Raw genomic sequence first — 12,875 nt, 5'->3', positions numbered from 1 at the left:
GGCCCACTGCGCTACTGCCATTTCTCCTCCCTTGAGGTAGCTGAGGATGTAGTCAAGCAATACCTCCCAAGTAAAACCTCAGCTCATTACCCTTGAGAGGTGACTGGAGCTCATCCTCATGATGCACCGCAAAACTCTTTAAATTAAAAGCTTCCTTCCCAAAACTATCGTATGCAGACACAGTTATTCTTTATTATGGCAGCATCAATTCCTTATTAATTAGCTCTTTCCAACTTCTTGTGCATTGCATTGATTGAATAGAGGAATATGATGCAGTTGTGATATGTCTGCTTTATTGATCTGTGGCCTCATTAATGAGATAGCAACTTTCATTCCTTATGCCATAATACAAAGGAATGATGCTGCCTAATGTGCAGTTTGGTCTGTGTTACATGCTGGCCATTTAATAGAGATGATTAAACTTAATTTCTGGCAAAACATCTAAAGTAAATAATCCAGTTATCTGTTGGAATGTGCAATAAAGTAATTATCAAGGTTTCAAGGTCAGTTTATTGTCACATGTACCAATTAAGGTACGGTGAAATTCAGATTACCATACAGCCATACTAAAAAAAGCAACAAGACACACAACTACATAAAAGTTAACATAAACATCCACCACAGCGGAACCCTACATTCCTCACTGTGATGGAAGGCAAAAAAGTCCAATCTCCTACCTCTTTATACTCCCGCGGTCGGGGCAGTCAAACCATTCGCAGCCAGCGGTCGAAGCCCCCGTCGGGGCAATCGAAATTCCTGCATCGGGGCGATCGAAACTCCCAACTCGGGGCGATCGAAACTCCCAGGTCGGGGCAATAAAAACTCCCACGTCGGGGTGATCGAAACTGCGTCGGGGCGGTCGAAACTCCCGCATCGGGAGGTCGAAACTATGGAAACAAAATAAAGAACAATCAAGGTACATGACTAATCCCAAGATGCACATTAGAAAATCAGATACCAATAGAAAGCACAGGACTCAAGAAATATTACTGACATCCTCAATGTTTCCTTTAATTGAACCAAATCCAAAACAGCCAATAATATTTTGCAGTGTACGTGTCATGACATTTGTGCCAAGGTAATAATCTATGCAGACACAAAATGCTGGAGTAAGTCAGCGGGACAGGCAGCATCTCTGGAGAGAAGGAATGGGTGGCGTTTCTGGTCGAGACCCTTCTTAAGACTATGCATATATCTAACCAAGGACAGACAGAGTTGGGTTTAATCTTTTCTACTTACTTCTAAAAATAATGGTCTGAACAATGTGATGTTGTTAAACAAACAAGCTATCATCCCATGTGGGTAGAATGGAATCACAGGCTTCATTCCACACCTGCCCATGCTCATACATGCCTTTTCTAATTTTAAATAGTCCAGTTGTTCGATCTTCAAGTTCAGCTGGTGTCGCTGGAAGGAGCCATGCTCCCAATGTTCACATATCATGCCAGGTTCTGTTTCTCAGGAGATTTTCACAAACTGTATACAGTTTGTTTTTTGCAAGAAAGACCCAAAATCACAAGCCGAGGCACTATGTGAATAAATCAGCCATTATAGTTTGTTTATTTATTAATAATAGAAGAAGTTACTTGACGATGATGATGTTGATGATATTTTATTGTAACTTGTCCCTAGCTAAGTGCAGTGAAATTCTTTGTTTTGGCATACAAAGTACACAAAAAAGTCTCCACAAAGCGGCCGACAAAGTTACATAACATAGTCATCCCTTCATCATCCCCCCCCCCACCAGGTCCCCCTTAGTTCTCACCATCCTTGCTATTACTTGCTATTTGATGCCAGAAGACTATCTTTTGTAATAATTTTATATTGCACTAGACCAAGTGGACTCGTTGGGCCCAAAACACTCCTGCATTGGTGCAGCACCCTGTTCTCTCCCACGCCCTCCACCCCCACTCCCCTTCCCCTCTCCCCTCACTCCCTCTCCTCCCTCCACTCCCCTTCTCCCCCTTCCTCCTCCTCCCCTCCTTTCCCTCCTCCCCCCCTCCCCCCTGCCCCCCTCCACCTCCCCTCCTCCATCCACTCCCTCACCCTCTCCCCTTCTCTCCCCCTCCCTCCCCCAACCCGCAGTTTCCATAGCAACCCACCTCCTGGCCTGGGCGGCCGCCATTGGTGGACCAGGGGTGGGGGGATCGTCATGTCCCATCCCGGTGCGGGGATGTTAAGTGGTAGACGGCGGTGACTCTCCCACTGTTGCAGAGCCGCTAGACTCTGAGCGGCGTGGGGAAGGCACTGAGCCGGCCGGGGAGAGGAGGGGGGATGGGGGAGCCGAAGGCAGGCCCAGGCCTCGGCCTCCACCTCCACCAACGCCCGGTCACACCGCCGCTGCATCTGCTGCCGCCTATCCCCTTGGCCCACCTCAGGCTCGCGGTTACCCGGTCATGTCCAGGCCCAGGCTCCGGCTGCTTCCTCCGGCACCAGACCTGGCTCGCCGTCTCCCAAGAGACAGGTGGCCGAGCCCTGCTCAACGACCCCAACTGTGCACACGCGGACACGGCGGCCATCTTACGTAAGTTCCAGATCAATGGAGCCCCAACTGAGCATGCGCAGTTTTTTAAACTTTAAAATGTGAATAACTTTTAAAATATAACACCGATCTCAATGAAACCTCTTCCATAGGACCACGGGACAACGGTGAGTAAGATGGGCCTGAAATTGTCATGTTATCATGTACCGTTTTGGCTGTAGTTCAGGAACAAGCGAACAAATTAGAATTTTAGTACATAGATGATGATCAAGAATGAACAGAATCATCATCTGCTTCTGGTCAATAGTCATCATCATCATTATTACTCTTGCTGGTATATTTTGTTAGTTATGTGCAGTGATGTGTTCCCACGTGCTTGAGATGGGCATTCAGATCATCTTTCTAATATTCAAATACTTTCCTCCCATTCCTTCCCCTTCCATCATTTTGTACGTTTTGAGAAATTTTGTCATTCTGGTGCATAACAGCTGTTAATATCTTTGGAAATTAGCAGTCAGCAAGCCTCATAGATTCCCCAGCACTTCTGTGAAAGGTCAGAAGGACATCCTGTGCTTTTTGAGTAGGTGTCTCCGTTTTAATCAGGATATAACATCTGTGAAGTAGAAACATTGAACTTGGATATTGGGGGATTTTAAAGAAATGCTTTACCTCGCTCGCCCTTCTACGTCTTAGTCAGGGTCTAACATCTGTGAAGGAAGAATATTATACTCTGGATATTGGGGGAGATGAAAAAATGCTTTGACTCGCTTGACTTAAGATTCTTGTTGTCACTGGAGAAGGAGAAGTGCCAAAATGTAATTGTTCGCAGGATGTAGGTGGTCTTAAAGCAATTATTAATGATAAAAATTCATTGGGGATTATAGGTGAGGAATGCACGTGTGAGATTACACATCAACACCTTTCAACGTGGAATTTGTTTCAAGTGTTGCCACCAGCATAAAAAACTTACATGTACATCAGCATTGGCTCATTAAATGATCATTCTGGATTCAGCATTAGCAGGTGGCAGTGCTGATGGTATCAGGTAGAGCTTGTTCACATAGTGTTGAGCTCCTGACAAATTGCTTTCAAGGAAGCTGCTCCTTCAGGATGATTTCATCTCAAACTAACTACAAGGTGTGATTTTTCTTTTGATGCACATACTTCCTCATTGGAATCATAAATTATGAATATTGCCTCGATGCCATCCCGCTTTAGAAATGTTTAGTTTAGTTTATTATTGTCAAGTGTGCTGAGATCCAGTGAAAAGGTTTGTTCTGCATACTATCCAGTCAAATCATACCAAGTGTGCAATCATGCACAAGTATAAGAGTGGAGTGATTGGAGTGGATAATAGTAGATCCTCTTCTAGGACAGCATGCATAGAGTTGCCATGCTCCGGTGTCATCCTAGAAACAAAGAAACAAAGAAAAATAGGTGCAGGAGTAGGCCGTTCGGCCCTTCGAGCCAGCACCACCATTCAATATGATCATGGCTGATCATCCAAAATCAGTACCCCGTTCCTGCTTTTTCCCCATAACCCCTGATTCCCTAGTCTCTGAAATCAAGCCTGATTTTGGCCGAAGGAGATAGGCATTTCTTATTTTCTCACTTTAAGGCCTGGTGTCCTGGCGGCACTGGGCCGATGATATAGGGGTTGGGTTGGCCTGGCCTGGCGTAATGTCGATCTGTGCTGCTGTTGCAGGTGGTGCTCCATTTGCTTGCTCACCCGGCTGCTGTAGAGCCTCCAGCGGTCACCGCAACTTCCCTCTCCAACACCACAACCTGCAGCCAGTGCACCCCTGCCAGCTGTTGCCTCCCACAGCTTCTCATCCCCTTCCATGAGCCAAGGGCACCATGTACCACTTCCCCAAACAGACCACAAAAGATTAGGATGCTTTCTAAGGAGCATGCCAAATTTGCCAAGATAACATTTTAGGGTGGCACAGCGGTAGAGTTGCTGCCTCTCAGTGCCTACAGCACCAGAGACCCAGGTTGGGTGCTGTCTGTACGGAGTTTGTACGTTCTCCCCCTGACCTGCGTGGGTTTTCTCTGAGGTCTTTGGATACCTCCCACACTCCCAAGATGTACAGGTTTGTAGGTTAATTGGCTTGGTATAAATGTAAATTGTCCTTAGTGTGTGTAGGATAGTGTTAATGTGCGGGGATTGCTGGTCAGTGCAGACTCGGTGGGCCGAAGGGCCTGTTTCCGCGCTGTATCTCTAAACTAAACTAATCAATTGCTTTAAAAAGCAACAATTGAAGAGGAAAAAGGAAAAAAAGGAAACAAATTGAAACAGAAAGGTACAGCCACGTGCAGGAGAGCATGATTTTTCAATGAACTCTAGCTAGCTGCCTGCTGGAAACAGACACTTCCAGTTGGCCTGAGCGCATTAGTGCACAGAAACCAACCTCACCAGCATGCTTGAAACATTCAGCACATCTGGCAGCATCAGGGACTGGGAAACAGTATCAGCGTTCCATGAGAAGCACCCTTCATCACAAAAAGTGAGTGAACAAGCATGCTTTATGTTGTTATGTTTATAGTCTTAGAGGCATACAGCACTGAAACATGCCCTTCAGCCCAACTTGCCCATGCTAACAAGGATGCCCCATCTGTACTGGTCCCACCTGCCCATGTTTGGCCCATATCCCTCTAAACCTTTCCTATCCATGTTCCTGCCCAAATGTATTTTAAATGTTGCTATTGTACCTGCTTCAAATACCTCCTCTGGCAGCTTGTTCCATATACCCACCACCCACTGTGTGAAAAAGATGCAAACTTACTCTTCTCACCTTAAACCTACGGTATGTCCCCAGGTTCTTGATTCCCCTCCTCTGGGTTAAAGGTTCTGCATTTACCCCATCTATTCCCTCATCCCATACATAGTCAGGAGCAGAATCAATACAGAGGGAATGTCGATGAGTGTGTGTGGACCAAATTTGCCAAGATCACAATTGGTTTAAAAAGCAACAATTGGAGAGGAATAGTAAAAAGGAAACAAATTGAAATAGAAAGGTAGAGTCACATCCATAACGAGAATACAAAAGGGGTTAAGCAAAAATAAGCTGCCACTGCCAATGCTAGAAATGTTAACGAGGGGATTCTCAGTCTGTTATCTTTCCGAGATATCAAGCAAGGTTTGCATTGCAAATACAAATACATTGGAAATAACTTAACATTCTTGGGCCCCAGTCATATTTGATATTCATAAAAGTGAAACTGGTCCATTCTGATTTTTACTGTTGAGAGGTGACACCAATATTATTGCCTCAAAATCTTTCCAATCCAGAGCAGGGCATGTGAATAGATGTCAGCATCCTCTCCCAGGCCAACATCGGCGTCATTGAGGATCTAATCCAACTTACCCCGCCCAGATGGGCAAGCTTCATCATCCCTGTGCCCGACACCTGACTGTATTGACATTGTGTCTAAAAGTAAAGAAAACACTTCATGGATGTTGCCAGAACTTCCTTAAAATATAACACCTTCTTCAGCTGGTCACTCAAAAGAAAGAAGGGGCTTCTCTTTAGTGGGGGTAGGTGAAGGCCAAATAAAAATGGTTGAAGGAGCAGAGAACTAAACAACTCCTCCCATGCCATCCATCACTGTCTACCCCACCCACGGACAAACCATCAGATCCCAAGTTGGCCTCATCAACCGCAACTGAATCCATAAAATTGTACAGGAAGCAGGTCATCCTTGATGTGGAATGGACTATTTAAGAACGTTCCTTTACTGCACCTACGTCTAAATTCAATGTCAGCATCAGGCAGACCTGAGATAGACTTTAAGATGCAGATTCAGGGGAAATGTTCCCTTGGGGTGGGTTTAGGAGCGGCATGCATGGAATAATCGCTCTCAGCAATTCTTTACTTACTGTGACCTTCATAGATCACTTAGACTCAATTGCATGAAAAGAATATAGATTAAACCAGTGGCATTGAACGAAGTGCTGTTTGATAAGTTTACAAGTGTTTGCGAGGAAGTCATTTCAAAGGCACAGGCGCCTGGTGTGCGTGTAGAGGACAGCGAAGGGAAGGGAGCGCGCTGAATGCATCTGCATGTGTTATTCTGATTGAATCAGTGGCTTAATCTGTGTACCGCGATAATTCACAAGGTGATGTAAATAATGCAAGTAAAGCAGGCACTTGTATGGCTTTCCTTAGTTGAATATTGAGTTGATTAGTCATTCGTTTTTAAACGAGCAAGGACATTGGTATGTATGCAGAGATTGAAAACATTTGGCAGCTCAAGTCTGCCTAATGCCCCGGCCCCATCTATTGGGAGTACAGGTGTTGTCTGGCTCTGGTACAATCCATCGTTTTTCACATGATTGAATAACACACTGGTATCAGGAATCACCTAGGGAAGATCAACAAAGAAAAACATTCAGTATTTTGTTCTGTCTAATGAAACTATTCATCACACCAACTCCATCAGCAGCTTTAAGAAAGATGGAGAATATCTCAGCCTTTTTTCTGCTTAAGCTTTAGTACTCATAGTTTCCACACGGTAATTTAGATCTCGCCTCTGTTACACGATCATTTATTTTAAATCTCATTGCAACAATGGGGGATAAACTTGTAGCCCTTTTCTCATTCTGTCATAGGTGAGCTATGTGAGGAGAAATTGGACTTCTGTGCCCCGGAGCTGAACGCTTGCCAGCACGACTCCAAATGCATCATGACTGTCAAGGGATTCAAGTACGTAGAAGGATTATTTGTCGGATGACTGACCTGTCAGTTTTTAGTCACCATGTAATTCTTCTGTTGACTTCAGCAAAAATGAAGGATCGAAAAAAATTACAGGCATTTTACATGCTAGGAGAAAGGAAGAGACAACTTGGGGTAGAGATTGATCATTGTTATTTTGTGCTTCCAGTCAAAGAATCCTGAGTATCGAGTCAAATAGCCCTTTGACCCAACCTGCCCACGCAGACCAACATGTCCCATCTACACTAGTCCCACCTGCCTGTGTTTTGGCCATGTAGCTATCTAATTCTTTCTTAAACGTTGCAATACCCCCTGCCTCAACTACCTCCTCAGGCAGTTCGTTCCATACACCCACCACCCTTAGTGTGAAGTTTGAGAGTAAAGTAAAGCAGACTTCTGATCTGCTGACTGATGACTGATTCTGGCACAGAGGGGCCACCACGAAGCAATAGACCCTTTTTCACACATGGGAGTGAGCGTATACTCATCTTAATCAATCATTAAAAATATACCTTACAGATTCATTGGCGTATCAAAGAGCAATCTCAAGTTTAAATTGATCATTGTATTGTGTTCTTGAAAATAGATACAATGCCTACTGATTTCCACCCCTTTGTGTTCCTGCTCATTTCATAAACTTATGGCAAGTTATGAAACCATACTGTCTTTTGGTTGTCTTTTATAATTTCTATTTACTGAACAGATGCAGGGTTTTCAGCCTTTCAATGTGTGTCCACAAAAAAGCTCCTTTTACTGTCCAGAGAAACATAGAAAATGGATGCAGGAGTAGGCCATTTGGTCCTTCGAGCCAGCACCGCCATTCAATATGATCATGGCTGATCATCCAAAATCAGTACCCCGTTCCTGCTTTCTCCCCATTTCCCTTGATTCCGTTAGCCCTAAGAGCTGAATCTAACCGTCTCTTGAAAACAACCAGTAAATTGGCCTCCATAATTTAATTCCATCAATGTCTCCTTCTGTTTCTTACTTCGTGTACTTATCCAGATTTCCCTTACATTCATCCTTCAATTACTCCATGAAGGGGAAAGTTTTACATTTTCACTAGTCTCTGAGTGAGAAAGATTTTTCTGCAATTCTGCATTTATTAGTCTGTCTGACATGTTCGGCCCTGTTTCAAATACCTACATAAATAGAAACATAATTCCTATGTCAATCCTGTCAAGGGCCTTCATAATTTAAAAAACCTCTATCAGGCCAGTTCTTAGTTTTCTCATATCCAAAGTAAAGACTCACATCCTATTCAATCTTTCCTGATTATCTTGTCCTCTTAGAATTTTAATCATCTTTGTAAATCATTTTATTCTCATTTTTTCCATTGCTCTACGTCCTATTTGTAACACAGGGACCACAAGAGGGAATCAAGTGTAGTCTAATTAAGGTTCAATATAGGTCTCAAATTAATTGATGACCTTTAATTATTTTCCTGTAGCTATATTGGCACTTAAAATGACTTGGAAATAAAGTAATATAGTAAAATATATGAGCTGCAAGAACAAACAACTTTTTAAAGCCATTATTGCAGGTTATTGCAATGTACCCAGGAAAGCTTTGCTATGCATTTCAATGTAACTGTAGTTTTAATAGAGGAAAGATGAGGTACCACAATGATAGATATAACAGTAATCCTTTGTGGATGACTTTGTTTATTGATGTAAAAATACAGTTTGTAATAGCACCAAGAACCCAGAACTCACATACCTGTATTTTGAAATCTAATCTGTTCCAAACTTGTTGATTTATCCAGAAACTGTAGTCAGAAATTGTATGGTTGACCTTAGTATGCAGGGGATTGAAAAGGAAGGCAAATTTAATTATTACATGGGGACATTCACTGGAAAGTACACACTCATCTGTTGGGTGAGGACAAGATGGACTTAACCTTTGCAGAGCAGGTTAATACTCATGGGTTTCCGGTACCTATGAAATAATTATGTAATTCAGTTTTGCAAGAGAGTTGGAGAAAATATGGGATTACAAATCATTGCCTAGAAATTCATCCCAAGTGGTGCTATATTGTATATTGGGCTACGTGGAGCTAACAGCTCTACATTGTAGAATGAAGATAATGTACCCAGCCTCCAAAATATATATTTTAAATTCTATGGAATACATTTTGGAGACAATATAATGTACTGATGTCACAATGTTTCGCACTATTAGCCAGGAATGAATTTCTCTAAATGTAAATGTTAATTACAACATATCAAATGGAACCCTGCATTGAAATTGTTTTTTGAATCGTTTGTTGAAGTCTCTATCCCTCATCTTTATTATTATTGAAAAGTGTACTTATTAAATAAGTTGCCTATCTTTTCCACTGTTCTGATGATATAAAACTGCAGTTTGGAAAGCATCCAGCTTTAGGCAGGTGCTGCTGTACTACTTCCTTTCTGCCTGCAGCCACATAATAACTTCTGCACGCCAATGCATGCGGTCCTGTTGTGTGCTGTACACACCGTGCACACTGCCAGCAGCATTACATGTGTTACCACAGGCATCAAGGCTGATCTGTATTCGCAGCAGATATAGCTAACCTTCCAATGAAGGAAAGAAAATGTTTTAAAAGTTAAAACTTTATACGTTTTGTTTATTATAGTCACGTGTACCGAGATTTGCATGCAATCCAGTCAAACTAAGATTATCCATTGGAAGGTAGACAAAAAAGTGCTGGAGTAACTCAACGGGACAGGCAGCATCTCTGGAGAGTAGGAATGGGTGATGTTTCGGGTCGACACCCTTCTTCAGACTATACAATCAGGCCATGCACAGCTAAAGGATAAAGGGTACAACATTAGGAAAGATATAACATTGAAGTCTTCCGGGAGAAGAGGGATTGACTGGGTTGAGACTGTTCCTTAATTGTACTGGCAGCATTGTCGATGCAATGTGAAATGTAGATGGAGTCAATGAAAGGGAGGCTGGTTTGCGTGATGGTCTGGGTAGGTCTTCTGCAATTTCTTTCGGTCTTTGATGAAGCTCTTCCCAACAGAGTGTATCGAACCTTTTAATTTTTCCCAATAACTGAAACATGTTAATCTTGCAATATCTTGCTGCTGATTTCCCTTCTCTTTCCGCGGAAAAATTGGCTGTTTTCTGAGAATCATGAAAGTCATTCTGTCCATCATGAACCTGAAAAGATACTATTGACTCTACAGAATGCCAGTTCTATGTAATTTGGTTTCTTTAGGAAAATAAACTCAATAAACAAAGTCATGTGCATGGGAACAGAACAGAGCCGTCTTTTCGAAGAAAACTTTTAATGGATATTTTACTTGCATTTGGTATTTTGGAGATTACTTTCTCTTTTGCAGATGTGAATGCACACCTGGCTATGTCGGTGAACATTGTGACAATGACTATGATGACTGCCAGGAGAACAAGTGTCAGAACAGTGCAGAGTGTATCGATGCAGTCAATGGGTATACCTGCATTTGCCCAGAAGGCTACAGGTAGGCTTGGGTGCGAGTCATATGACGGATAATTGAAAATGTGACACACACCAATCTGTGTAGAGAAAATTGAACAGAAGCATTTGGATACATAGTTCCTCCAAGGCGTCTCTATTGCGCATAACAAGCATTGTTTAGTTTAAATATACAGCATGGAAACAGGCCTTTCGGGCTACCGAGTCCATGCCAAATATTGATCACCCGTTCACACTAGTTCTACGTTATCACACTTTTCCCACATATTTGGGGCAATTTACAGAGGCAAATTAATCTACGGACCAGCATGTCTTTGGGATGTGGGAGGAAACCAGAGCACCCAAAGGAGATCCACACAGTCACAGAGAGAACGTGCAAACTCCACACGGACAGCACCAGAGGCCAGGATCGAACCTGGATCTCTGACACTATGAGGTAGCGGCTCTACCAGCTGTGCCACTGTGCTGCCCATGCTGATTCTAAATGTGCAGTAAAATGTTTTCAGCAACTGGAACCAGGCATTCCATACATTTAACATATCTTTCAGGTGCCAAATAATCTTCTAACCTTGTTTTATATTTGGTTTTCTAAACATTACACCTAATAGTTGGTACAACTTACAATCTTAAGTAGTTGACAAACTGTGTGCACTGTTTATAAGTGTATCCTCATCCAGAAGCACTAAGTCAGGTTTTTTAAATATACTGTCTTTCAGTGGTCTGTTTTGTGAAGTGTCCCCACCCATGGTTCTACCTCGCACCAGTCCCTGTGATCATTTTGACTGCCAGAATGGAGCGCAGTGCATTGAGATTGGTAATGAGCCTGTTTGTCAATGCCTACCTGGTTATGAAGGTGACAAGTGTGAAACATTAGTCAGCGTGAACTTTGTGAACAGAGATTCTTACCTACAGATTCCTTCACCAAACGTACACATGCAACCCAATATATCTCTCCAGGTAAGAAAACTAATCATAATCGTAATAGTCATTTATTAGCCATGTTTTGTAACATACGAGGAATTTGATTTGCTATACAGTTATACCAATCAAGAGCAACAAGACACCCAAATAAAATTTTAACATGAACATCCACCACAGCGACTTCTCCATATTCCTCACTCTGATGGAAGGCAAAAAAATTTCAATCATCTTCATTTCTTTGTTCTCCCATGGTCGGGGCACTCGAACCTTCCATTGTCGGGGCGATCTTGGCTCCCACAGCCGGCGGTCGAGCCCTCTGCGTCGGGACAATCAAGCTCCCTCATCAGGGAATCTCAGCTTCCCGCGCCAGGCGATCAGACCCAGGGTCAGGGCTGGTCAAACCTCCTGCGACTTTGGAGCTTCCCGACATCAGTCTCTACCCGAGACTGCGGGCCCCTCAATGTTAAAGTCAAGGGATCGCAGGCTCCAATGGTAAGTCCATGGCCCCGCGGTGGGGCTCAAAGTCAGTCTCGAGCAAGGCCTCCAGCTCCATGATGTTAGGCTGCAGAGTGACCGGAGATATGATCCGGAAAACAATTGCAACCCGGCAAGGTAAAAGATTCAAAGAAAGTTTCCCCCGACCCCCTCCCCCACCCCCAAAATAAAACAAACCAGAGAACATTAACACAAACCTTTTAAAACACACTAAAAATAATAAAAATACGAAAAAACAGACTGTTGGCGAGCCTGCCATCGCTGTGAAATAATTCTTCTCACAATATAAATATTTGAACATTATATTTATGAAGTATCAAAACAATACGTGAAATTTATGTCATTGCAAAGTTACCATTCCTTCAGTCCATTAAATGGACATATTCAGGTTTCCAACAGCAGTTTTGGAAATATTTGGAAATATTCCAGTATATCTTTCAATATTGTCTCTATGGAGTTCACATCTTCCCTAAATGTGTGATGCCCAGAACTGGACTCAAGTCGCGGCTAGCTGAATACTCCACTTTCTCCTCACAGTTCACTGTGCTTCATTGTTTTGCGTTGTCTGTCAGACAAGAAAAGATGAGCAGGTGGATGAGGGTTGCACTTTTATACTCCTTAATAAGAGTGCACTGTCTTGGAAGCTGAGCAAACTCACTAGGAGAGGCATATTTAAGCTAAGGTAATGAAGAGATATGGAGCCAAGGCAGTGGGCAGAACTATGATGCTGAACAACCACAATCTCACTGAATGGCAGAACAGACTCGAGGAGCCACATGGCTTTCTCCAGTTTGGGTGTTCCTCTGTACCTGTTTAA

General features: G+C 43.0%; 1 protein-coding gene across 3 annotated transcripts in view; it reads left to right on the top strand.

Moving 5' to 3' along the window:
* Positions 1–12,875, top strand: part of slit2 (slit homolog 2 (Drosophila)) — a 392,618-nt gene that overhangs the window by 362,887 nt on the left and 16,856 nt on the right. For all 3 annotated transcript variants that reach the window (XM_078400635.1, XM_078400644.1, XM_078400653.1), the window contains exons 29-31: positions 7,095–7,188; positions 10,530–10,667; positions 11,359–11,599. In XM_078400635.1, the coding sequence (XP_078256761.1) occupies positions 7,095–7,188; positions 10,530–10,667; positions 11,359–11,599 (473 nt within the window). The remainder of the gene's footprint in view (positions 1–7,094; positions 7,189–10,529; positions 10,668–11,358; positions 11,600–12,875) is intronic.

This window comes from Rhinoraja longicauda, chromosome 1 (genome assembly GCF_053455715.1).
Source record: "Rhinoraja longicauda isolate Sanriku21f chromosome 1, sRhiLon1.1, whole genome shotgun sequence".
Classification (NCBI taxonomy): Eukaryota; Metazoa; Chordata; class Chondrichthyes; order Rajiformes; family Arhynchobatidae; genus Rhinoraja; species Rhinoraja longicauda.
Note: the sequence above shows the minus strand (reverse complement) of the source record. Positions and strands in the feature narration are given on the sequence as shown.